The 27727-nt window shown below is 46.8% G+C and overlaps 1 protein-coding gene and 1 long non-coding RNA gene across 4 annotated transcripts in view; one reads left to right on the top strand and one right to left on the bottom strand.

Annotated features, from left to right (window-relative positions):
• The window catches only part of cars1 (cysteinyl-tRNA synthetase 1), a 140077-nt gene that overhangs the window by 15445 nt on the left and 96905 nt on the right, over nucleotides 1–27727 (bottom strand). For both annotated transcript variants that reach the window (XM_072518953.1, XM_072518952.1), the window contains 4 exons: nucleotides 26732–26921; nucleotides 17881–17949; nucleotides 15875–15956; nucleotides 12677–12757 (listed from right to left, as the gene is read on the bottom strand). In XM_072518953.1, coding sequence (XP_072375054.1) covers nucleotides 12677–12757; nucleotides 15875–15956; nucleotides 17881–17949; nucleotides 26732–26921 — 422 coding nt within the window. The remainder of the gene's footprint in view (nucleotides 1–12676; nucleotides 12758–15874; nucleotides 15957–17880; nucleotides 17950–26731; nucleotides 26922–27727) is intronic.
• LOC140431044 (uncharacterized) overlaps nucleotides 1–27727 on the top strand; it is an 80217-nt gene that overhangs the window by 35661 nt on the left and 16829 nt on the right. Inside the window, exon 4 of one of the 2 annotated variants that reach the window (XR_011949595.1) lies at nucleotides 2998–4728. The exons of the other annotated variant lie outside the window; for it this stretch is intronic. This is a non-coding gene — a long non-coding RNA (uncharacterized lncRNA). Of the gene's footprint in view, nucleotides 1–2997; nucleotides 4729–27727 lie in introns of those variants that run through there. 2 annotated transcript variants of the gene reach the window in all.

Genomic DNA, 27727 nt, shown 5'->3' with positions numbered 1-27727 from the left:
CCTGATGATCACTCTTGGTATGGTGATCTCAGGCAGCCCTCAGTTCAAATTCTTCTTCCTGGTCTGATCTGTTTAATCTCTGAAGTGGTCTTCTCAAACTGAACTGCTCCTCTGCCTGATGGGTACAGATCAGATCTGACAGTTCATTGAAGTTTCAGGCCAAGAAGACTTTCACTTTCCTCACACCTGCTCCCACAGCCCTATGATTTTAAAACTGCTGCTTTTTAAAGTGCCTGCCTTTCTAGAAAGCCCACAATTCAAAGGCTTAAAATCTCCTAAAATCCTTTGAAATGATAAGCATTCATTCAATTTCACAGAGCAGTACCTTTCACTAGTCTTTGATTGACAATTCAATGGTTTAAACACAGCTGCCAGAAGGTTTGGTTATTTATATTTCCCTTCATGCTTGCAAGCATCTGAAGTGCCATCATTGATTCTAACTGCAATGTTTATAAATATTCTTGTTATGATTGACAGCTCTTGTTAACATCAAAGCAGCTAAGTGGTTTCAGTTCCTCTTTTCTAACCACAGGAAGCACTTAACACGGTTGAAGTGGTCAGGAGCTATCCATCATAACAAGAATAACAAGTCCCCCAGGACCCTTGCGGGACCCTCCCTCTGCAGCCTGGCTGTGGCAAAAGTGCACATGATCAATGGACTAAACCCCTCGAGCTCCATTGGGGTCCATCGTGCCAGAACTATGCTTGGCAATAATCACACAAAAGCCTGCCCGGTGGAGTTCGCGCTGTGGGAGTCAGGCTATAATGGAGGGGGGGGGGGGGGGGCAAGATTCAGGATTTCAGCCCGTTCATTGTATTGAAATCCATGTAAATCAGTTGTTTCCAGTGCGGTGCAGGAAGCCTGCTATGGCCAGCAGGCCAGGAGTGGAGACTAGGGATGGGTGTGCCGCCTGCCGCTGATCCAGTTTTTGCCCCGACGCAGGATTCTCCACTTGATTGGGACCCCCGATCATAGAGTCCCGATCAGAGCAGTGCCGAACGGAGAATCACGGCCATTGTATTATCATAGAATTCCTACAGTGCAGGAGGCCATTTGGCCCATCGAGTCTGCAATGACCCTCCAAATACTTTTTAAAAATAAATTTAGAATACCCAATTATGTTTTTCCAATTAAAGGGCAATGTAGCGTGGCCAATTCACCTACTGCACATCTTTGGATTGTGGGGGTGAGACCCACGCAGAGAATGTGCAAACTCCGCACGGACAGTGACCCGGGGCAGGGATTGAACCCGGGTCCTCAATCCGACTCTCCAAATATTATCTAGATCCACACACCTGCCCATCCCACCCTACCTCTTACCGTAACCTAACCTGCACATGCCTGGACACTAAGGGACAATTTTAGCATGGCCAATCCACCTAACCTGCACTTCTTTGGAACCACCTAACCTGCACATCTTTGGATTGTGGGGAAAACCAGAGCACCCAGAGGAAACCCACGCAGACAGTCATCCAAAACTTTGTTTGGTTAAACTACAGAATCAATTCTTAAAAGTCATTTTGAAGTTACTTCAATAACTCAGTGAGTAATTAATTACACAGTAACAGAAGTAAATAAGATCATCCAAGTTCAATCCTCATTAATGATTAATTAGCTGAATTCAGGTGGGGTAGTGGGTGTGAGAATTACAATGAGCCTCTGTGGCCTGGGCCTGGATGAAATGGGTGGTGGAACAAAGGTTCTCAGGACTATTGTCCATTTTAGTGCAGTAGAAAGTGTTACAATTGAGGCACAAGCATACCCATAACTAACACAACTTTAAAAATGCAATGGAGCAGCTAAAAAAACCTTGGGACCCTTTCCAAGAATGAACAGGAAGGGTGCTGACAATAGGCAGATTTGAGTCAGAAGAGTGTGGCTCTCAACAGCAGGACCCAGAGGGAGTTTCACTTCCACTCATGTAAGGAGCTGAAACACATTATGATATAAATCTTAAATGTATGCAGTGGGTACGTGAACCATATGCAATCGCACAGTGGCAGCATGCAGACACCGTCACCGTACTCAATTTAATTTTGTAATGGGGTTAAGTCCCACCTCTACAAGCATCCAGTCTCAGCAGGCAGGGAGAACTGGTAGGAGGTTGCAGCAAGATCTTCCACCTGCAGGACCAGTGAACAATGCTTTTCTGAACCACAGCCTCCATTCTCCTTGGAAGCTTTTGTAAATTAATCCCCCGCACTCTCCCTTCTCCTCTCATTCCTCCAACTCGTTGCAGCAAGCATCTTGTTTGACCCTCCCCAACAGCAAAGATCTCCCTAGATCCCCATCAACAACATGTCTGGATACAAAGAGCAGCTCCGCTGTTCAGTGATGCCTCCTTACATGTTCCCTTCCAGGCCATCCGGTAACAGGGCGCTCTCCTTCCCAGGGATGGCAATAGAAGATCCTCCAGTTTGATCACAGTGGCCTGGACGGAGATCACAGAGAAAATGAGCAGACACGCCATAGGGTCTGTGATCTGCCAGGGGCAATGTGACATTGCATCAAAGGATCTCTCGTGAGGGTATTAAGTAATGAAATTTGCAAATGGGGAGAGAGGTCAGGCTGGAAAATGTGTGGTCAACCTCACTACCCATGGCAATAGAGTCCACGCTGCATGACAGCTGCGCATGATGAAGCAAATGACTACCAGTTAGAATGTGGGGCCAGCAAGTGGCATGGGGACAAGAGAGTTAGGTGTCTCTTGACATATCACCAAGTCTCCACTTCATCATGCAGGATAAGGAGACCAATGTCAAGGAGAGGAGCAAGTTAGAAGGAGGTGTTCCTGAGAGAAGATTCCAAAACCATGTGGGAAGAAAGTCGCAGAGACTATAGGAGAGCAGGGCAGCCATTCCATTGTAGACGGCAAGGCTGGATTAGCCAACCAGCAACACGCGAATGCCTCCAACCTGGTGTTGAGACATAGACACACTAGAGACAAGGGTGAATCTGTGATTTCCTCTACTTCTCCATATTGTTCTCCACTGCAGGTCATTGTCATAGTGTGCAAAGGCCCAAGCCCAAGGAAGAAAACAATGCCTCGGAGGATGAAGACCTACAACATCCAGAGGATACACTGTCTTCCACCTCTCCCTCATTCTCCACCAGTTCACACTCACATGGGTCATTGAGGGTTTGCTAATAGAATTGAGTGCAAATAGCCCCCAGGCATCAATGACCCCAAAGTCTCCACTAGGCAGGGCTAAATAAGGTGCCCCTGCAACTGTGCAAAAGACCCCAAAATCATCGGACCACAAAGACAGCCACCAAGATCATTTTATGCAATGGCCATTGGTCTCAGTAGCCCGCTTCCTCCTCAGCTTTGGATGTCAGGATCACACCAAGGTATAATGGGCATAAGGGGAAATTAAAATATTTTGTGGGTACAATGGTGGCATGGGTATTGAGAAACTGTAAATTTATGCACGTTTATATCTCACATTACATTTGTTTCACTTGATAATTGTGTGCATCATTTGCATTTTTTAGGATGTTCTCATTCAGAGAGCATACTGTACTTTTATGCTTCATGACTGGCAATCACTGTTGAGTGAAGTGTACTGAGGGACATCTCACTTGTGTGAGTAGCAATGTCATGGTGTGTTTGGGTTCAGACTTTATTGCATGATGATGTGTATGGCTTCCTTTGTATTGTCAAGACAGGGCGACATGGCTCAATATGCAGCCTCTAGTGGCCCTCCCATAAATGGCATGCCAAGGAGATGGCCCTGTCACTGTGTGCAAGGAGCAGCAGGGTCACTCATTATAACCTCAGTGACTTAAGTGCAAAGCATATATCCTTGGAGGTTCGGGATGCAGGCCGGCAGAGGTGTGCACACATTCAAAGCAGACAATACTTTGCAGGCGATGCATTGGTCAGGTAGGTGCCTCATTCCTGTGCAAGCTGATTAAAGAGGAGGTTGTCCCTGACAGCCCTGGACCTCTTTCCACAGCCCTGGTATCTTTGAAAGGTGTCACAATATCTCTGTCCTCTTTCTCAAATTCCTCTTGTAAGATTCCATCCTGTTCCATTTCATTTATTTTATTATTTTGGTCCTTGGACCCATAATCGGGATGTGTCTTTAAGCAGCAGATTCAAATTTGAAACAGCCTGCCTGGTTGCCAGGACATCGTGTTCCCACGCTTTGTATCTTGGAAAGGAGAAGTCTGTCTCTTCAGCATCTAGTGGATCTTCGGAACCAGCTTTGGAGGGAGTTGGTTTGATTGGTTAACTGGCATTCGGTGGGTTGGCCAGCAGCAGTGTTCTACTTGACAACAGCCAGTGACTGGTTCTTGTATGATGCTTTTTGAGAAAACTTGGCAGAAGTGTTTGTCCTTGGAAATGAAAAGAACGCTCTCTCTCCTTGCTGAAGTGAAAGAACTGCTCGATTGTTCTGAAAGCAGTGAATGCCTGGCACATCATTTACTGTGAACCTGAAATTATGCTCAGTCTGCAGAGAAAACCATCTCAAGCAGAGAAGGAAGGAGTACCAAAACAAAAGCCTGAACTTTAGAAAGACACTGATGGAAGTCATCCCAGTGCATCAAAAATCCATATCTTTTATTTATATTTTATTTCCCTTTCCACCTCTCTTTCCCCTCGGTGTTGCTTGTCTGTGTGTATATAGAGAGTGGGGTAGTAGATAGTCAGTTACATTTTCTGTCAGTTTAATTGTAATACTGTACATAATAAAAGGTTACTTGTGTTGTAAAGTTACAAACCTGGTGACTGTAGTTTATTGGGCTTAACCAAAGACCTCGGGTATTTTAAATAAAATCTAATTTCACCCGTGTTGTGAGTCTGGATCAAGTGGGGCTGGAATTGACCGAGCATGTGCCCAGGAAGTCATAACATCGGAAGAGAGGATCTCCTACATATTCTCAATGGTAATTGCTCTTCCCTTTGCAATACCATGTTGTGCAATACACAACAGACCACAACAATTTTGGATACCCTGTGTGGCGTGTACTGTAATGCACTGCCAGAGCAGTCAAGGCAGTGGAAGCCTATTTGCAGCAAGCCAATGGTCTGCTCTATGATTGCCCTGGTTGTTCTGTATTGTAACACCCCTTGTGGGGCTGTATGGATGACGCACTGGTGAATGAGAATTCAGCCTTGCATGTGGGCAGAGGCTTCAAACAACTATGGGATATGGGAGTTGCATCAAATGTCTGAGTCATGAGACCTTCTTGGGAAACAAAACAGACTTGCATAACTTGTTTTCTATGGTCACAGACTAGTTAAACGTTAAGGGAGTGAATCTCTTTCCATATGCATGTGGCTGGCAGTTACCAGGAAGCTCTAATGGCCATGTAACCTCAGTCAATTCGATCCCACACTTATGGGAACCGTGCAATGATGTTGAAGTCCACTGCTCTTACAACCTGCCTGTCAGCATTGGTTGTGAACTTAATGAATTTGTTGGTCCTTTTGAACAGAGCATAAGTCACCTCCCTGAAGTATCGGTGTTGCAGCCTGGGATAAGCCACAAACGTCCCCAGAGGACCCCTGGTTAGACCCTCAAGCATGGAAATTCAGTGCCACAGTAACTTTTGAGTGCGATTAGCATCAAGTTCCCTCCAAATCCAAAGGGCTTATTAAAAGAGAGAACACAAGTAAGTAACCGCCTCTGAGGAAAGCCTAAGCTGCCATAACATTGCCTCTCAGACATCTGAAGGTAGATGCTATGCATTCTGAACACGCGCTGACACGCTAATGCTCGCCAATGATGACCCTGGCTGCCTTCCTCCTGACCTTCCTGCTTTGCTGGTGTCAACAGTTTTCTTTCTCATGGTGCCATTCAGCGATGGCCCAATTCTGGCAAATGGTCTTCTCCACAACCCAAAGTTGAAGATTGGGTGTTTGAAATCCATAGCAAGTCCACAAAATGAACGGTGCGAAGGCAGGTAGGTCAAGATATGACCACCTCCATGTACAAGGCTTTAATCCATAAAGTAGCTGCAGTAGATCAATGGGAATGCATCACCCAACCACGGGCCATACCCAGGACTCCTCCCATCCTACAGAGATCTCGTCCCACAAGAACTTGATCTCCTGCCAGCTCAATCTGTGTCAGCAACCATTTTGATGGAAATGCGGAGTGCAGCTGCATCCCATCCACCTTTACCCTACCTGGCACCCTCAAGCTTTCTCCCATCACTCTTGACCTCTACAACAGCACCCTCTGCCTTCCCTCTGACCTCTATACCAGCACCCTCTGCCTTCCCTCTCAATCACCTCCAGACTCCAACCATTACCCTTGACCCAATGCCGGTGACCCTCGACCTTCCATCCATCACCCTCAACTCTCCCAGGAGTGGGAATTTTTCTCCCCAATTCCCATTGATTCCAGTTTTGCTCGGGCTCCTTAATGCCATTCGGTCAAATGCGGTCTCGATTGTCAAGTGGAGTCATTCTCATCTCTACTTGAGTTCAGCTCTTTTGTCCAGGTTTGAACCAAGGCAGTAAATGAGGTCAGGAGGTGAGTGGCCCTCACAGAACCTAAACTGAGTGTTAGCAGGTCATTGCTGAACAAATGCTGCTCGATAGCACTGTTGACAGCCCCTTCCATCACTTTGTTGATGATTGAGATTAGACTAATGGGGTGGTAATTGGTCAGGATGGATTTTTCCTGCTTTTTGCAGAAAGGTCAAACCTGAGCAGTTTTCCACATTGCCAGTTTTTAGCTGTACTGACATAGCTTGGCAAGGGGCACAGCTAGTTCTGGAGCACAAATCTATTTTATGTATTCATTTGCATGATGTGGGCATTTCTGACTAAGCCAGTATTTATTGCCCATCCCTAACTGCCCTTGAGAAAGTGGTGATGAGCTGCCTTCTTGAACCACTGCAATCCATGTGGAGCAGGTATACCCACAGTGTTTTCAGGGAGTTCCAAGGATTTTGACCCAAGGTAGTGAAGGAATAGTCATATCTTTCCAAGTCAGGATGGTGAGCAACTTGGAGGGCAACTTCCAGGTGGTGATGTTCTCATGTATCTGTTGTCTTTTAGATGATAGCAATTGTGGATTTGGAAGGTGCTGCCGAGTTCCTGCAGTGCATCTAGAAGATGATACACACTCCTGCTACTGTGTTGGTGGTGGGGGGAGATGGAGTACCAATCAAGCAGGCTTCTTTGTCCTGGATGGTGTTGGAGTTTTGTTGGAGTTGCATTCATCCAAACAAGTGGAGAGATCTCATCATACTCCTGAAATGTGCTTGTAGCTGGCGGACAGACTTTGGGGAGTCAGGAAGTGAGTTATTTGCTGCAGGATTCCTAGATTCAGACTTGCTTTTGTAGTCACAGTATTTATCTGGCTAGTCCAGTTCAGTTTCCGGTCAGTGGTAAACCCCAAGATGTTGATAGTGGGGAATTCAGCAATGATAATGCCATTGAATGTCAAAGGCCGATGGTTAGATTCTCTCTTGTTGGAGATGGCCATTGCCTGGCCCTTGTGTGATACGAGTGTTACATGCCACTTGTCAGTCCAAGTCTGGATATTGTCCAGGTCCTGCTGTATTTGGACATGGACTGCTTCAGTATCTGAGGAGTCGCGAATGGTGCTGAACATAATCATGAGCGAACATACCCACTTCTGACCTTATGATGGAAGGAAGGTCATTGATGAAGCAGCTGAAGATGGTTGGACCTAGGACACTACCCTGAGGAACTCCTGCAGTGTGGCCCTGGAACTGAGATGACTGACCTCCAATCACCACAACAACCTTCCTTTCTGCTAGGTATGAATCCAACCAACAGAGTTTTTTCCCCCTGATTCCCAGTGACTCCAATTTTCAGCTCCCTGATGCCACACTAGGTCAAATGCTGCCTAGTGCTGGAATCTTTTCAGGGCCCATAGCCTCTGCAGTTTTTAGTGCCTTCAGCCGTTTCTGGGATATCAAGTGGAGTGAATCAAATTGGCTGAAGACTGATATTTGTGATGTTGGGAGATCTTAGGTGGAGGTCTCAGGAGGAACTGAATTAGACAAAGACGGAGCTTCACCTGAGATCCAAAGATTGCACAACCTCTCCTGATGCATGCCATCCTTGTGCCATTGGGAAATAGGAGACACAAATTCCCTGTGCGCTGATGACTTAATATTTAAGATATGACTTAATTTGTGAAGTTTCCATTCAATTGGTACTTATGCTTTGCAGATACATGGTAAATAGGATCCTGCCACCAGGTGGCGTGATGTGATGCCTGCTGACACACAACTAGTTATTTACAAATATACACAGAATATCAGAAGAACACAGAGAACATTACAGCGCAGTACAGGCCCTTCGGCCCTCGATGTTGCGCCGACCCCAACACAGTAAACAACCACAACTCTCCAAACCCCCTGACACCAACAACATTTTAACCCCCCCCGCTGACCCCTCAATTCTCCTTGAAGAAATCGATGAACCTTTTCCTCCTCCGTGCAACCCCCCTCTTGTTCCACAAACGTCTGCTGCACCCCGCAGGGTCTTCCCTGTCCAAACAAACCCCGAGATCAGCCCATTGACTTCCCTAAAAAGAGACTTAGGACCAAAGATCGGGAGGGTCCGAAACATGAGGCAGAAACCTAGGCAGCACCGTCTTTTTCACTGTCTGCACCCGCCCAGCCAGCGACAGCGGCAACACACCCAACCTCTTATTGATCAGGAACACATCATTCTTTCACATGTTCAATTTATACCCTGAAAACCGGTCAAATTCCCCCCCTGATCTCCATAATCCCCCCGATGCTGCCCATCAGGTCCCAAAATATATAATAACAAGTCATCCGTTATGTAGCGAAACCCTATGCTCGGCACCCCCTCCAACCCCGATCAATCCCTCAACGCCCTAAGCGCAATTGCCAACGGCTCGATCACAAAGGTGAAAAGCATTGGGGAGAGTGGGCACCCCTGCCTTGTCCCACAATGTAGCCCAGGGTACCCCAAACTCACTCGATTCATCCGGACACTCGCCACCAGCTCCTTGTACAGCAGCTGGACCAGATCCACAAACCCCCATCCGAACCCAACCTGCCCCAGCACCTCAAACAAATATGCCCACTTCACCCGATCAAAAGCTTACCCCATCGTCACCACACCTCCTGCCCCTCAGAGGGTATCATAATCACGTTAAATAACCTCCGCACATTTGCCGACAACTCTATTCCCTTCACAAAACCCATCTGGTCCTCCCCCATCACCCCGGCACACAGTCCTCAACCCGCTATGCAAGCAACTTCACCAATAGCTTGGCATCAAAAGTCAATAACGATATTGGGTGGTACGACCCACACTACTCTGGGTCCTTATCCTTCTTTAAAATCAGGGTGGTGGAAACCTGCGACAATGTAGGGGGAGTTCCCCCAGTCTCCCTCGCTTCATTATACATCCTCACAGGCAGTGGCCCCAGCCCCAAATGTTCGGAACCCGTCCAGCCTCAGGGCCTTCCCTGTCTGTGTCGCACCCATGTCATCCATCACCTCCCTCAACCCAATTGGGGCCCCCAAACTCTGAACCCGACCCCCCTCCACCTTGGGAAACTCCAACCCATCCAGGAACTGCTGCATCCCCTCTTCCCCTGGCGAGGGCTCCAACCCATTGGGCCTCCTTTGCCCCATTCATCCCCTCCGGGTCCATCACCACCTTACCCCTCTCATCCAACACTCGCCAAATCTCCCTTGCCGTTGCTTGCTTCCTTAACTAATGGGCCAGCATCCTACTAGCTTTCTCCCCATACTCATAAACTGCCCCTCTGGCCTTCCGCAACTACCCACTGCCTTCCCCATAGACACTAACCCAAACTCCATCAGCAACCACTCCTCTGGTGCAACCGAGTACATCCTGTCCACCCTCAAAATCTCATCCACCAGCCTTGCCCTCTCCTCCCGCTCCACCATCTTTCTGTGCGTCCTGATTGAAATAAATTCCCCTCTAACTACAGTCTTGATTGCCTCCTCTGCCGATCAGCCATATCCTTTTTGGAGCCAGCACCTGGCCTGCGTCACGCACTCCTCCGGGTCCATCTTCAGATGCTTGCTGCCATCTCTCCCTTCCAACGACGCCACACCAAGTACACTCATGTCAGCAACCCTCCCCCTTAAACAAAAAAAACAACCCATCCTTCCGCCATGCTTTCCTTCTGACAACCCCCACCTCACTCCCGTTAACTAGCCCGCCAGCTAGCATGGTGGCCCTCGCCCAAGGCCTCGGACTTCCGCTCAACCCTGCCCCGCAGTCCTCCCAATCACCCACAAAGAGAAACAAAAGGCACATTCACCATTGTCGCTTCCCCATTGAAACCACCCAAACTCGCCACCCCATGCACTTTACAACGTACACAAAGCTCCTCTCCAAAGTTCAGTGTCCTCACACTCCTCCCAGTCCATGGTCCCTCAAAGTCCATCTCCTTCTCTGGCGAGTCAAATAAATCTTCTGTTTCTGATGTGTCACCCATAAGAGGGCAGGGTACAAAATCCCAACCTTCACCCCTTCTTAAAGAGGCAGACTTTATCCGGTTGAACCCGGCCCTCTCTTCGCCGACTCCACATTCAGGTCCTGGTAGACCTGCAGCTCACTCCCTTCCCCGGTGCATTTCCAAGTCTGCTTTGCCCTTTTCAAAATCTTTTTTTTGTCCAAGAATCGTTGCAGTCGCACCACCATCACCCTCGGTGGCTCCTCCACCTGTGGCCTCCTCCTCAGCACCCTGTGTGCCCGATCCAGCTCGAGGGGCTGGTCAAAGGCCCCCTCCCCCTATCAACCTTTCCAGCATCCTTGCCACATGCTTGGCAGCCTCCGCTTCCTCGATATCCTCAGGTATCCCAACAATCCTCAGGTTCTGTCTCCTGGAGCAGTTATCCAGATCCTCTAACCTCTCTCAGCCTCTTCTGGCTGTCCACCACCATCCCCAACTCCGTCTCCAATGAGGCCATCCGCTCCTCGTGCTCCCCCACCGCCTCATCCACCTTCTGAATCGCGAGGCCCTGAGCCTCCAAACTCTGCTCCACTCTCTCAATCGCAGCTCTGAGCAGCCTCACCACTGTAGTCAGGTCTTCCAAAGCCTCTTTTCACTGCTGCTGGCACTTTCCGTTCAAAAACTCCACCAGCTGCTCCGTCGACCACTGGGCGGGCATCGCTGCCCCCTTCCCCTTGCCATCTTCACCTGTGACGCACCGCAAAAACCTTCTTGCTCCAGCTGCTCTCTCTTTCTCGTGGCACTTTTTGCCCTCTGATCCATACACCAGACACACCAGAGGAGTATTACCTTCCCTGGGCTCTCCCACACCTTTTGCCCTCACAAAAAAAACCCATATGGGTGGGGAAGGGCCAACAAAATCCACCTTAAATGGGAGCCACCAAATGTGCGACCATTCACTCCATGGCCGCCACAGGGAGTCCACAACTTGCTATTACAAGAACTCAACCTGTCGTGAGGAAACCAAAATGTTGATTTCCACCTAATTATTGCCCCAGTCTGCCTCATTTCCTGCTCTTCAAGGCCCCTTCAAATTCTGCACTAGAAAGCAGTACTCTAAGAAACTGTCTCAAATACACTCAATGAACTCATTTTCCAGTCTTCCTTTGCCAATCTGATTCACCCAATCTATATTTAGATTGTAAGTCACCCATAATTACCTTTCTTATAGGCCCCATTTATTTCTTCCTGTATACTCTGTCCTACAATGTAACTACTGCTAGGGGGCCTATAAACTCCTCCCACAAGTAACCTTTTACATTTCTTATTTCTTATCTTTATTCAAACCGATTCTACATTTTGCTATTTCGAGCCAAGGTCATCTCTCATTACTGTACAAGGTTATCCTTAATTAACAAGAGCTACCCCACCACCTTTTCCAAGCTTGATGTCTTTTTGAAATGCCAAATATCCTTCAATATTCAGGTCCCAGTCTTAGTCACCCTACAGCCATGTCTCCATGATGGTTATCAGGTTATACATATTTATTTCTACCTCCACCAATAATTCATCCATTTTGTTAAAAATGCCGTACCCATTCAGATACGGAGCCTTGAAATGGTGCTTTTACCATTTTTGCAATCTCTGGCCTTATCTGCTGGTGCACTCTTACTTTTGTACACTCTATCCCTTAATCGCTACCCTGCTCTATTACCTTGTTGTTTCCCTTTAACTTATCACATTGCTCCTTACATGATCCCTTTCCCTACTATTTGGTTTAAAGCCTTCTCTAATGACTTGCCAGTGCACTGGTCCCAACACGTTTCTGGTGAATGCCGCCCCAACAGTATAGCACTGGTTTTCCCCTGAATTGCTGCCAGTGATCATTGAATCACATCCCATTTCTTCCACATCAGTCTTTGAGCCATGCATTCAACTCTCTAAGATCCTATTTACACTACATCAATTTGCTCGTGGCTCAGGTAACAACCCAGAGATGATTACCTCTGAGTTTCTGTTTTGTTAATTTAGTGCCTAGCTGTTCATAATCCACAAGCAGAACCCCTTTCCTTGTCCTACCTATGCTATTGGTTCCCACATGGACCACAACAGTAGTATGAAAGAATACTGGGAAAATGGTATGATAATTAGAGTTCAGTACTGTATGACACAATTAATTTGTTAGTGTATGGAAAATTTCAAAACACACTCAGTGAAGTAGAAGTTGGCAAAATCAACAGATGATAACTTGTAGGTTGATTAGGCTCAATACCTTCATGGTCCTCAAAACGGACTCCAAGCTCTGGAAGAACATCATCTCGAAGGCCGTCACACAGCTGTAGAACCTCACTCACTGTAAGAAAGAAAGAGTTAGTCAATGCACACCTATTTCGGGCAGTGTCAGAACCATACAGCACATCTGTATCCTAAACCACAAAGAACATGACATACTTCAAACTATGTCCTTCCCCTTCCTGCACGTTTACCAAGGTGAGAGGTAGTATTGGGATTTTCTTTTTATCCTTGCATTCATATTAAGCAGAATAAAGCTCCTTCCATGTTATCCCATTAAGCACTTGCAAATGAGGTAGAGAATGAGCTAGATGGTGAGTGAAGCTCTCCTTACACTGCTCCCACAAGATGTCTTAACATTAGTCTCAGAAGAATGTCGCCTGCTGCATCATGCAGATCGGTATCTAGGAGCTACCACGGCTGGCCTATGATTGCGACGGTGTAAAATTCTGCATGATGATTTATATCAAACAGAACTAGGGCTAAAACTCCATTAACACAGGACTAAACAGCACAGGACAAAATTCTTATCCAGCCAAATTGGCTTGGATTCAATACCCAGGTCACGGGGATCAAAGGACAGTAACTGAATGTGAAATCTTCTTTACAATCGTTTCCTTTTGAGGTCTCGGGTTTCTCAGCCTACATCACGAACATGCCTTGGTTTTTCAAATTTACATAATCTCAACAGAAGCAGAACTCAACAACATCATAACCTTGTTTAGATGAGAACTGGTGATTCACATTATTGAATCAGGGTTGTTATTCAATCTTTGATTCCCCCACTGAACTGTACGCCCAAGTCACTAAGACTTTCTTTAGCCTTAACAATAAATTGCTTTCTAAGTATTTTGCTCAGTCACATTTCCCCTCAACCCTCTTTCATTTCCCTGAAGCAGATTTGTTTTTATAATTCTTTTTAAATCTAGTAACTATGAGGTGAAAGGAGATGAGTTTTGATTGCAAAACTAGTGAAACACTTGCCTGACTACTGGTTAAATCCTCTTTAATACTGAACAGAGCATGGACAAGTGGTACAAGACTTGACAACGACTCGGCTACTTAAAATTCCTGATCATCCACTCCTGACTTGTGCACACAACCATCCAATATCAAAACACAAAATGTTGCAAATACAGCTGATCAGTCAGCATCTATAAAGGAAAAAAATTGGCTGTGAGAGATTGCGAAGGATTTGCTCAGGGAGGATTATACAGGCTCTGTCACTCCTTTCCTTTGTTACCTCCACTGAACCGTTTTTACAGTTCCTCCTACAGGAAGTACATGCCACAGTCAGCATGGGGAAGCTGATAGCTGGATTGCAGGATTTGTTCCTTTAAGTCTGCAGTTTTCCTTCCCTACAGGATGTTCATTGCAAGGTCCTCTTCCCAATAGCCCAGGGGAAATTAATATTGTGGCATATTTAGAGCTACAGGCAGTATCTATATCACTTGTCACTATGACCTACAACATTTTAGTTTGCTTTAAAACAGTTGAAAGGTGGCACGGTGGAGCAGTGGTTAGCACTGTTGCCTCACAGTGCTGAAGACCCGGGTTCGATCCCAGACCCAGGTTATTGTCCATGTGGGGTTTGCACATTTGCCCAGAGTCTGCGTGGATGTCACCCCCACAACCCAAAGATGTACAGGGTAGTTGGATTGGCCCTTAAATGGAAAAAAAATGAATTGGGTACTCTAAATTTATATTTAAAAAAAGTTGGTTCACTAAAGGTCATCTGCTCCTGTATCTTACACCTGACAAGTTCCAATAATACTGTGCATCAGATGCAACCTGGAGCTTTTTGATAAAAGGATACCTGACACATGGGACGTACACAAACTTCTTGACCTTGGATTTCCGAAAAGCATCTGACAAAGCGATATGCAAAAGGCTATTTAAGCTTAAAGAGATGGAATTTCAGGGTAAACTGGAGATTAGGTAAGAAATTGGCTGAATAGGAGCAGGATTCGCCGCCTGGGGGAGACTCCTGTACAATGCTCCTAAGACGAGCGTTTGAACCAATACCACCAGCTCTGAATACTTCCAGCTCCAAAGAGGCACAAGGCAGGAATGCAACTGAACCCCTGGCGATAGCCCTGCGGGATGTGAAAAGCTGGAGGGGCATTCAAAGAGGAGACAGAGAGCACAGAGTCTCACTTCATGCGGATGACCTGCTCCTGTGTCTCTCAAAGACACAGGAAGGACTGAAAGCAATCATCCAGATCCTGAAAGAGTTCGGAACCTTCTTAGGTCACAAACTCAACCTGGGCAAAAGTGAGGCATTCCCAGTGAACCCAAATGGGGGAGGGACAGAGCTGGAGGGGTTCCCGTTTAGCCCAAAATAGATTCCGATACCTGGGGATCCAAATAGCCAGAGACTGGTCTCAGATCCACAAGTGGAACCTGACAAGCCTGGTGGAGAAAGTAAAAAAGGACCTACAAAGGTGGGACGCCCTCTCACTCTCCCTGGCGAGGAGAGTGCAGACGATCAAAATGAACGTGCTGTCAAGATTTCTCTTCCTGTTTAGATCCATACCAATCATCACCCCCAAGGCCTTCTTCCAAAACGTAGACTGCTTAATTATGGGGTTTGTGTGTGTGTGTGTGTGTGTGTGGGGGGGGGGGGGGGGGGAAGAATCCAAGAGTCACCAAACAAACACTGCAAAGGAGGAAAATTAAGGGAGGCCTGGCACTGCTGAATCTGCAATACTACCACTGGGTGGAAACAACAGGAAGAGTGAGGGGATGGGTACACAAACCCAACTCTGAGTGGGTGCAGATGGAGGAGGCCTCCTGCAAGAGGACGACCCTCCAGGCCCTAGCCATAGTAGCACTCCCATCCCCATCGGCAAAATACACATCCAGAACAGTGGTAGTGGCCACACTGAAAACGTGGGGCCAATTAAGACAATACTTCGGGCTGACCAAGATGGCCCCCATCTGCAGAAATCACAGGTTCCCACCAGCCATACTAGACACAACCTTAAAAAAATGGAGACAGGACGGTTCAATGCTGACAGTTAGGGACTTCGATATAGGAAACAGACGAGCGATGCTGAACGAACTGACAGAGGAATGGAAACTACCAACAGGACAGGAAATGACAAATTTCATATGGAGGATACCCATAAGCCAAGAACATATACGAATGCAACTTGTAAAATTCACTATTTTGTACCTTTCTTCTCACGGGCAATTTGCCGCACGTTCTCACGGAAATCTGACAACACCTTCAAGTATGGCATCACTGTGGCTTCCACCTGCACGTAGAAGACAAAAAGAGAGGGAGGTAGCAGAATCTGACCAACGAATCTGTCAATAACAGCTCCCTCTTGGCTTCATTACACAATGGCAATCTACCCAAGCCCCATTATGCTTTTAAATCACTTTTTGGATCCATTACAGTAACTGCTTTTCTTGGTTTGATCAAACTGTTATGTGAGAGCACCTTTAAGAAATAGGTGTTTATAAAAATAGCTGTCGTGGATGTACCTTTACGAAATGGGTGTTTATCAGTGATGTCAGAGTGTGGGTGGAGCTGGACTGTCTGTCTGCTTTTACTTTCGCTTTGGGCTGTTTGCTACAGGGTGTGTTTAGTTTTGGCGATGCTGCAATCACAGCACGACGTGTGAGGATCTCTGCAGGCTGGGGAATGTATGTTCATTTGGTGATTTTAAAGTGGTAACTGTTCTCAGTAGAGAAGTTAAACCTGATGTAAAAAATATTATTTTTGTGTCTTATTGATGTTGCAAGGAAAGATTAAGAGTTACTTAGAGCGTACTGTATTCTTTGGGGATTTATTGGTGTTGATAGTTGTTAAGATGTTTACTGTGAGTTTATAAAGTGTTAACTGGTTTCATAAACAAACATTGTTTTAATTTAAGAGTACTGTAGATTTCTGTTGCATCACGCCTGCAGAGTGGGCTCATGTGCTCCCCATAACCGCAATCTATTAAAAGTTGTGGGTCAGGTGAACTCCATGATACACTTTGGGGTTCTCTAAACCCTGGCCCATAACAAAACAGACAGCTATCTCAGGGTCTACAACATATTGACAGCTCTTTGCAGGAACATTACACAGTGATTCGCACATTCAGTATAGATTGGTTGCACAGTAATACTATAGGTTTTAGGCCTGGCTGAGTGGCAGCTTCTAAGTCAGAAGGTTGTGCGTTTCAAGCCCCTCCAGGATTTAAGTAGATAAGATTGACATTCTGCACTGTTGGCAGGTGCTGCCTTTGGAATGAGGCATTAAATATCTTCCTTCTCAGGTAGACGGTGGCACAGGGGCAGCTCATGGCACGATGGTTAGCACTGCTGCCTCACAGCCGAGGGACCTGGGTTCAATTCCGGCCTTGGGTGACGGTCTGTGTGGAGTTCTCTCCTGTCTGCATAGGTTTCCTCCAGCTGCTCCCGTTTCCTTCCACAATCCAAAGATGTGCAGGTTAGGTGGATTGGCCATGATAAAATTGCCCTTTGGAGTCTGAAGATGTTCAGGTTAGGTGGGATTACAGGGTTATAGGAATAGGGCCGGGGAATGGACCTAGGTAGGATGCTCTTTCAGTAAGTCAGTGCAGATCGATGGGCCGAATGGCCTCATTCTGCACTGTAGGGATCCTATGGTTCTAATACTATTTGCATGATTTCCTTGACTTGTACTATTTGATGAATTCTCCAGGATAACATTTATACCTCGGGCAGGATTCTCTGAGCCTCAGTGCCGAAAGCGCGCTCGGTGCGGTGGCGGAGAATGGGGCATCAGACCCGCGATCGGGTCCGATGCCTTCCCGCGATTCTCCGCGGACCGGGAAGGCATCAGACTCGATCGCGGGTTTGATGCCCCATTCTCCGGGCTGAGTGCGATTTTGGCGCGGAGGCTCGGAGAATCCCGCCCAGAATATGTGCACATTTATCTCTCAGTTCATGGGATCTTATTGTGCACAAATTTCCTGCTACATTTCCTGATAATGACTAGACCTTGAAAGAATTTAATTGGCTGGTAGATGCTTCCAAGGTCATGAAAATTGCTACATATAACTACATGTTTATTGTTTCTTGTTATTTTTGTGTCAGTGTAAGCAGCCTCCAATTGTCATTTTCCTTGCATTATAGTATTCTTCATTGTTGAAAGGTGATGGTAACCAAGACTTTATTTTTATAAAGAGAGGTTGAACAAATACTTACATTTAAATTCTGGCTGCCTCCTCCAACAGGAAATCCAATTGGTTCTTCACCTTCTATTGCACCAAAAATCTGATTGATAGAAGGGAACAATGAGACTATCAAGCTCCAGTCTTTATTTTCCATGATAATCAAGAGCATTTACCACTTCTCCATTAAAATTCCAGCAATCTGAATCAATTTAGGGTTCGGGACTTCTTTTCAAGGAAGATGCATAGTTGGGTCAATTAGTACATACAATGTAATGCAGAAAAGTGTGAGGTGATTCATTTTGGAAGGAATAACAGGAAAACTGAGTACTGGGCTAATGGTAAGATTCTTGGCAGTGTGGATGAGCAGAGAGATCTCGGTGTCCATGTACATAGATCCCTGAAGTTGAGAGGGTTGTTAAGAAGGCGTACGATGTGTTAGCTTTTATTGGTAGAGGGATTGAGTTTAGGCGCCATGAGGTCATGTTGCAGCTATACAAAACTCTGGTGCGGCCGCATTTGGATTATTGCGTGCAATTCTGTTGCCGCATTATAGGAAGGATGTGGAAGCATTGGAAAGGGTGCAGAGGAGATTTACCAGAATGTTGCCTGGTATGGAGGGAAGATCTTATGAGGAAAGGCTGAGGGACTTGAGGCTGTTTTCGTTAGAGAGAAGAAGGTTAAGAGGTGACTTAATTGAGGGATACAAGATGATCAGAGGATTGGATAGGGTGGACAGTGAGAGCCTTTTTCCTCGGATGGTGATGTCTAGCACGAGGGGACATACCTTTAAATTGAGGGGAGATAGATATAAGACAGATGTCAGAGGTAGGTTCTTTACTCAGAGTAGTAAGGGCGTGGAATGCCCTGCCTGCAACAGTAGTGGACTCACCAACACTAAGGACATTCAAATGGTCATTGGATAGACATATGGACAATAAGGGAATAGTGTAGATGGGCTTTAGAGTGGTTTCACAGGTCGGCGCAACATCGAGGGCCGAAGGGCCTGTACTGCGCTGTAATGTTCTATGTTCTTTTTAAAAAAATATATTTTATTGAAAATTTTTGGCCAACCATCACAGTACATTGTGTATCCTTTACACAGTAATATAACAATATAAATAACAATGGCCAGTTGTATAAACAAGAAATAAATAATATATAAACAAAAACAAAACTAAATGACAACTGCCTTGTCCCAGATAAATATTCTCCAAAAATATGTTTTAACAGTCCAATGTACAATTATCTATAACAACAACCTATACATATTATACTTATATATTAACATCCCTGAGAATCCCCCCCCCCCCCCCCCCCCCGGGCTGCTGCTGCTGTCTTCTTCTCTTCCATTCCCTCTATCTTTCTGTGAGGTATTCGACGAACGGTTGCCACCGCCTGGTGAACCCTTGAGCCGATCCCCTTAGGACGAACTTAATCCGTTCCAGCTTTATAAACCCTGCCATGTCATTTATCCAGGTCTCCACACCCGGGGGCTTGGCTTCCTTCCACATCAACAGTATCCTGCGCCGGGCTACTAGGGACGCAAAGGCCAAAACATCAGCCTCTCTCGCCTCCTGCACTCCCGGCTCTTCTGCAACCCCAAATATAGCCAACCCCCAGCTTGGTTCGACCTGGACCCCCACTACCTTCGAAAGCACCTTTGTCACCCCCACCCAAAACCCCTGTAGTGCCGGACATGACCAGAACATGTGGGTGTGATTCGCTGGGCTTTTCAAGCATCTCGCACACCTATCCTCTACTCCAAAAAATTTGCTAAGCCGTGTTCCAGTCATATGCGCCCTATGTAACACCTTAAATTGTATCAGGCTTAGCCTGGCACACGAGGACGATGAATTTACCCTACTTAGGGCATCAGCCCACAGCCCCTCCTCAATCTCCTCCCCCAGCTCTTCTTCCCATTTCCCTTTCAGCTCGTCTACCATAATCTCCCCATCGTCTCTCATCTCCCTATATATGTCTGACACCTTACCGTCCCCCACCCATGTCTTTGAGATCACTCTGTCCTGCACCTCCTGCGTCGGGAGCTGCGGGAATTCCCTCACCTGTTGCCTCGCAAAAGCCCTCAGTTGCATATACCGGAATGCATTCCCTTGGGGCAACCCATATTTTTCGGTCAGCGCTCCCAGACTTGCAAACGTCCCATCTACAAACAGATCTCTCAATTGTGTTACTCCTGCTCTTTGCCATGTTCCAAATCCCCCATCCATTCTCCCCGGGGCAAACCTATGATTATTTCTTATCGGGGACCACACCGAGGCTCCCGTCTTTCCCCTATGCCGTCTCCATTGCCCCCAAATTTTCAGAGTAGCCACCACCACCGGGCTTGTGCTGTATTTCTTCGGTGAGAACGGCAACGGCGCCGTCACCATGGCTTGTAGGCAAGTCCCCCTACAGGACGCCTTCTCCAATCTCTTCCACGCCGCTCCCTCCTCTTCTCCCATCCACTTACATACCATTGAGATGTTGGCGGCCCAGTAGTACTCACTCAAGCTCGGTAGCGCCAGCCCCCCCCTATCCCTACTACACTGCAAAAATCCCTTCCTCACTCTCGGGGTCTTCCCGGCCCACACAAAACTCATGATACTCTTCTCAATCCTTTTTAAAAAAGCCTTCGTGATCACCACCGGGAGGCACTGAAACACAAAGAGGAATCTCGGGAGGACCACCATTTTAACCGCTTGTACCCTCCCTGCCAGTGACAGGGATACCATGTCCCATCTCTTGAAGTCCTCCTCCATCTGTTCCACCAACCGCGTTAAGTTTAACCTATGCAATGTACCCCAATTCTTGGCTATCTGGATCCCCAAGTAGCGAAAGTCCCTTGTTACCTTCCTCAACGGTAAGTCCTCTATTTCTCTGCTCTGCTCCCCTGGATGCACCACAAACAGCTCACTTTTCCCCATGTTCAGCTTATATCCTGAAAATTCTCCAAACTCCCCAAGTATCCGCATTATCTCTGGCATCCTCTCCGCCGGGTCCGCCACATACACCAATAAATCGTCCGCATAAAGAGATACCCGGTGTTCCTCTCCTCCCCCGAGTACTCCCCTCCATTCCTGGAACCCCTCAATGCTATTGCCAGGGGCTCAATCGCCAGTGCAAACAATAATGGGGACAGAGGACATCCCTGCCTCGTCCCTCTATGGAGCCGAAAATACGCAGACCCCCGTCCATTCGTGACCACACTCGCCATCGGGGCCCTATACAGCAGCTGTACCCATCTAATATACCCATCTCCAAAGCCAAATCTCCTCAACACCTCCCACAAATAATCCCACTCCACTCTATCAAATGCTTTCTCGGCATCCATCACCACCACTATCTCCGCTTCCCCCTCTGGTGGGGGCATCATCATTACCCCTAGCAGCCTCCGTATATTCGTATTCAGCTGTCTCCCCTTCACAAACCCAGTTTGGTCCTCATGGACTACCCCCGGGACACAATCCTCTATCCTCATTGCCATTACCTTGGCCAGAATCTTAGCGTCTACATTTAGGAGGGAAATAGGTCTATAGGACCCGCATTGCAGCGGGTCTTTTTCCTTCTTTAGGAGAAGCGATATCGTTGCCTCCGACATAGTCGGGGGCAGCTGTCCCCTTTCCTTTGCCTCATTAAAGGTTCTCATCAGTATCGGGGCAAGCAAGTCCACATAATGTTCTATGTTCTAATGTCCAATGTCATATTGGCCCACCAGGACAAGTGTTTTGAATTAGCTAGTACTTAGTAGGGCCAAAGTAAGGCTATTCAAATTGGCATCAGTGCCCTTAGGCTTGAATGAGGAAAATGCAGCCAGTGTTCCAACTCCTGATATTACTATCCCAGGCCACACCCCAACAGTGACTAGGGCACTGGGCCAAAATCCCAATATTTTAATTTATATGCAAGACTGTGTGGAAAGAATGATTTGCTCTAGGAGTGATTGCATGAAGAAATAGGGCGTTGGTATTTTTAAAACAAAACTTTATTATGACTACAATATTAAAGGTTTTAATTTCACACCCGAAAAGAACAGTTTACAATTTCATCTTAAACACTACTACTCAATTTCTCATTAAAACAACAGCTTTCAAACTATCTTACTGTGGGAGAATTGTGGAGTCAGCATCAGACAGGTGTCATGTCAGAGTACCTTTTAAGAAATGGGGGTTTATCGAATAGCTGCAGTGGGTGTACCTTTAAGAAATGGGGGTTTATTAGAGAGCTGCAGTGATGTCAGAGAGTGGGTGGAGCTGGGCTGTCTGTCTACTTTACTTTTGTTTTAGGCTGTTTGCTACAGTGTGTGGTTAGTTTCGTTTTGAGGGCTGGATAGCTGCAAGCAAAGCAAGGAGCTGCATAAGGATCTCTCTGCAAACTAAAGACTGTCCAAATCAATTGGGTGATTTCAAAGTGCTGACTGTTCTCAATAGTGAATTTAAACCTAATCTCGGTGTTAAAAAGAGTCTTTTGTCTTCCGGATGTTGTTTGGGAATTTATTAAGGGTTATCTATCGAGTACTGTATTTATTAAGGGTTGTCTATGGAGTACACTTTGGGGTTCTCTAAACCCTGGCCCATAACAGAGGTCAGAATTCAACTCCTCTCTCCAAAAAATCTGCCTCTAGAGCTTTTCAAAATGTCTCTCTGTATTCCTTGGCTCCACCCAGCAATGACCTCATCGCCCCAAGCTGAAAGATAAATGATCTCTGCAGGCTGCAAAGCACATTAACTCCCCAGGGACTTTCCTCAGTCAAACTACAGTCCATTAGTCCAGACTGAAAAACGCATTCCTTTGTCAATTTCACCTTCTGGTTGCTAAAAGCACTATGGCCCTGCAACACAGAAGTATTTTATTAAAAACATGACCACTGCAGTCAAATACACACTAACCCCAGGCTTTTAACCCTTAAATGGCCTAATACTTAGATTCTAATAATCCTAAAGTTTTTTAGTCGTCACATGGATCATTAACCACAGTCTCTTTTGGAAAGTGTGCGATGTGGATGTTAGGGTCATATTTGACCGTAACATCAGCCATGCTACACTAGCCTGCGAGAGAGAATTAATGCTATATCTAATCCTGTCTTGGCACACACGACAAATAGTCATAGGCAGCCCTCTGTGGTCACATAAAGAAGAACTTGCGTATCTTTGGCAGCAGAAGGAAATCAGCAAAAAGAAAACAGACATGCATAATGGTTGGAAACAAATGTTATGAGATTATTATTTTGAGACTATAATGGCTGGCATGGGTTGAAGAAATCTATTGGTGATGTTACCTATTTTTAAGTGAAAGTTAGTTTAAAAAATATTAAAGATCAAATATTTGGTAACTTATTAATAGGTTCAGCTGACTTCCGTGGCGACATGTAGGAGGAGGTCGCACGTTGGATAGTTCCTGCTCAAGGATTGATTTTTTAGAATTTAATGCCTGGTCCCAGGGGCAATTTTTTGTTAAATAAGTGCAGGAAGACAGGAAGTGCAGGAAGAAAGACGTCCAAAATCCAAAGGAAAGCTGCCGTGAAGAAGGGGGCGAATGAACGTTTGTCGTTGAGTGGAAGGGTCGACTCGGCAAGTGGAAGGATGGCGGAGGCTGGGTTGCTGGGTGGGGCCGCACTGTTCACGGCAGAAAAGGTGACCGAGGTGATGGTTGTGGAAATTGAAAAAGTTCGCAAAGCACACAGAGGCGATGAGGAAAGAGATGGGAGCATTGAAGGTGGAGGAGGCGATTGCCCCGGTGAAGGCGGCGGTGTCGAGGATATAGGCTGAGGTGCGGGAGCAGGGTGAGAAACTGAAGGGAGTGGAAGAGGTCTTATCGCAACACAGTGATCAACTCACCTCAATGGAGAGGAGCTGCAGAGGGTGGTGGAGGCCAACAAGAGTCTGCGAGCCAAAGTGGAGGACCTGGAAAACAGATCTAGGCGGCAAAATCTGAGGACCGTGGGCCTGCTCGAAGGAGTGGTGGACCCGAGGCCGACAGAGTATTTTGCCAAGATGTTGGGGGGGGGGGGGGGGTGGGGGGGGGGAAAAGAGATCCCTCCCGGTACAAACTGGATCGGGCTCATATGGCTTGGAAGCCTAAACCAGAGGCGAATGAGCCACCAAAAGCGGTGATTATTTATTTCTGCAGGTACCGCGTGAAGGAGAAGGTCCTGAGTTGGGCAAAGCAGAAGCGGGAGGTGCTGTGGACTGGAGCGGGTATATGTATATACCAGGATTTTACTGTGGAGTTGACAAGGAGGCAGGCGGCCTTCGGTCGAGTGAAGAGGGCACTGTATAACAGCAGTGTGGGGTTCAGCATAGTGTACCCAGCTAAGTTGAGGGTGACCTACAACTCCAAAGACTTTTATTTCGAGATGGTGGAAGCAGTGGAGGCGTTTGTGAAGGCAGAAGGACTGGGGCAGAAGTGAGAAATGGGACTGAGGATTGGACTAGGACTGAGGGTGGAGGGGAGGGGATGTAGAAAACTGTATGTGTCTCTATTTTTTACTGCATATTGTTGTGTGAGCTAAATAAGTTGAAGTTGCCTGTTTGGACAAGGTAAGAGTTGGAATTTTCTTTTGCGATGATGGTTCTTTGGAGTTTGTGTGTTTACAATGGCGTTGTGTGTTGAAGGGGATTTCTTTGTTTTCCTGGGACCGGGCAGGGGAGTGAGTCCTAGGCAAGGTGTTCCACACTGGCTAGCTCAAGCTGGCCAGTGAATGGGAGTGTGGTGGGGGGAGGGGCTTCAGCCATCAGAGCCTGGTAGAACAGGTTTCGATGGGCCTAGCAGTTGGGGGAGAGGACCGATAGTGGGTGAGGTGTTTTTGAGAGGAAGTGGATGGGAGGATTCTGGGAGGGAAAGGAGGGGTGGCTCGATGGTAACAATGGGATTGGGCGGGCCAAGCCCAGTGGGCAGGGCCTGAGACCGCCGGTTAGGATAGCTACGTGGAATGTGAGGGGTCTGTTGGAGGGAGGCTTTTCAGGGTCATCTCGGGGGTAGTGCTCGTGAACTTGGAAACAGGGCCCCTTGAAGCCTTTTTCAGGGGTTCGGACCAGTTCGGGCAGCCGGCGAGTGCGGGGCCAGATGTTGTTAGCCTTTGCCTCGCTGATTGCCCGGACGCAGGTCCTGTTGGGGTGGAGGTTAGCTTCTCCATCCTGTGACACGGCTTGGCGGGGGGGGGGGGGGGGGGGGGGGCTACTTGAATTTCTTTGACTCTGACTCTCGGGAAGGTGAAGTCTCAGCTGAAGGGGATGAAGGAAGGGTTTCACAATTCATGGGGGCTGTTTATTATACACTTCTGAGAATTGGTTGCCATTGAATGTTAGTGGGGGGAAGGAGGGGTTAGCAGTATTGTTGTCTTTGGTTACACTGTTTATGGATTGATTGTTAATTTGTGGTTTCCTTACCTGGAATGTACGGGTAGATGTTTTGGTCTGTATATTGAGTGGGATGCGGTTTGTGTGTTGGGGATTGTTATTGTTTTTGTTTACTTTTTCTTTGGTTGTTTATTGCTGAAAATGTTGAAAATGAGAAAAATATAAAGATTTAAAAAAAACTTATTGATAAGGTTCAACAGGAAGGCGTAGAGCAGATATTTCCCCTTGTTGGACATTCTAGAATGAGAGGCCATAGTTTTAGTCTAAGGCAGTGATCTTCAAAGTCGGAGGCAGGACCCGCAGGTGGGTCGTGGGTGTGTGTCGGGAGGGTCGTGGAGCCGTCCGTCGCGGCACTGTGCGTGCGTGCCTGCATTTTCTTTATATGGTAAAAAGGCCGCTTGCAGCCGGCATAGTTAAAAGGCGGCTGCTGCTCGCTCTGCCCAGTTCGGAAGTGCTCGGTTTTTCTGAACGAAGCTACGGCCGGGTTCCCCCCCGGCGACTAGCACCATCGGTCCCACCCGCAGAGATCCAGTGCCATGGCCTCCACCTCGGAACTCGCCTGCATCTACAGTGCGCTCATCCTGCACAACGGCAAGGTCACTGTCACCGAAGACAAACTCAATGCCCTTAAAACAGCTGGTGTGACCACTGGGCCTTTCTGGCCTAGTCTGTTTGCTAAGGCATTGGCTAATATTGACATCAATACTCTGATCTGCAATGTTGGTGCTGGTAGCGTGGGTCGCCAAGGCCGGCCGGCGTGGGTCGCGAAGGTGGGTCCCGAAGGTCGGCCGGCATGGGTCCCTGGGAAAAAAGTTTGAAAAACACTGGTCTAAGGGATGGCAGATTTAAAACAGAAACGAGGAAAAATTACTTCACTCAAAGGTTTGTGAATATGTGCAATTCTCTACTCTAGAATGCAGTGGATGCCGGAACACTTAACAAATATAAGGAGAGAGATAGGTTTTTAAATAGGTAGCGGGATGAGAAAAGGCTGAGATGGGACAGGCATGATTGAATTGAATACCGGAGCAGGGTCGAGGGGCTGAAGTTTCTATTCCTGCTCCTAGTTCTTATGAATTGAAAACAAAAGAGCCTTAGTCATGACCACCGAAGTAATAGGAAGGATCAGATAATAAGGACAGGAAATGCTGCAAGTACCCAACAGATCTGGGAGCAGCTGTGGAGAGAGAAAAACTAAAACCAAACAGAAAATGCTGGAAAATCTCAGCAGGTCTGGCAGCATCTGTAGAGAGAAAAGAGCTAACGTTTCAAGTCCAGATGACCCTTTGTCAAAGGGTCAATGACATAGTTCTTTTTTGACCCTTTGACAACCCTTTGGTCAAAAAAGAACTATGTCATTGACTCTTTGTCGGATGCAAAATGTTATCTGCTTCCCTTTCCACAGATGGTGTGAGATCTGCTGAATATCTGCAACAAGTTCTGTTTTTATTTCAGTTTTACAACATTTGCAGTACTTTATTCGAGGATCAGATAATTGTGAACGTGACCAGTGTCTCCCCATCTCACCTTCAGCATCTCGGTGAGATACACTGCAATGGTCTTCAACAGTATGCGATTTGGTAGCTGCTTGTTGCTTTTCTTGGCAGCAATATATGTGTTACACTGGCTCACAAGGGACCTCAGCTCCTCCATTACTGTACGGGTGTCGATGTTATCGCACAGTGCCCTATGCACTGCAGTTTTCTTCTCATAAAAACTACAATTAAAAATAAATTGTTGTAAAACGACAGTAACACCTGGTTCACACTTTCCTTGCCATTTCAAATCATTTTAAAAAGAAGATTTTACAAGTATAATTAAAGTACCAAGAATTCAATTCATGAGAGAAGGAAAGAGAGTCTGTTGGTGAGAGACTTAACACAGGTATCTATGATACCACATAGTGGAACTTCAGTTCAGATATATATATATTGGTCAATAAAACAATGGGACAATAAATTAAACTGAATAAAACTCAAGCTCCCCTCAAGCTCTAAATCTCCCTCCTCTTTTACGACCTTCCTAAACCATTTGACCAAGGTTTAGACCTTTCCTAATATCTTCAGCTTGGCATCTATTTAATTCTAATTGCATTCATCAAGAGTCTCAAGATGCGGACTTCCGGGTGCGGCGATGACCAGCTAAGTCGCACGTTTCGGCAGCTCCCGGTGGAACGGACTTTTGGGCTCTTGATAGGAGCCCCAACGGCAATTTTAACGGCTAAAAACACTGTGCGGTAAACCAGAAGGGAATCCCCCCTGGATACGGATGGAAAAAGGAGGGGAAAGTGGCCGGATTGCGGTGGATCCCTTAGAGCAGCGGCAAGGAAGGCAAGCAAAAACCAAGATGGCGTCGGAAGGTGGTAGTTTAACATGGGGCCCTGAACAACAAGAGTTCTTGAAATGCTGTGTGGAAGAACTCAAAAAGGAAATGAAGAAGGAGCTGTTGGCCCCGATATTACAGGCGATCGAAGGGCTAAAGGATGAGCAAAAGACCCAGGAGCGGGAGCTTCGGGTCGTGAAG

This window comes from Scyliorhinus torazame, chromosome 10 (assembly GCF_047496885.1).
Source record: "Scyliorhinus torazame isolate Kashiwa2021f chromosome 10, sScyTor2.1, whole genome shotgun sequence".
In the NCBI taxonomy this organism is placed as follows: Eukaryota; Metazoa; Chordata; class Chondrichthyes; order Carcharhiniformes; family Scyliorhinidae; genus Scyliorhinus; species Scyliorhinus torazame.
This window is presented reverse-complemented; position numbering and strand designations above follow the sequence as displayed.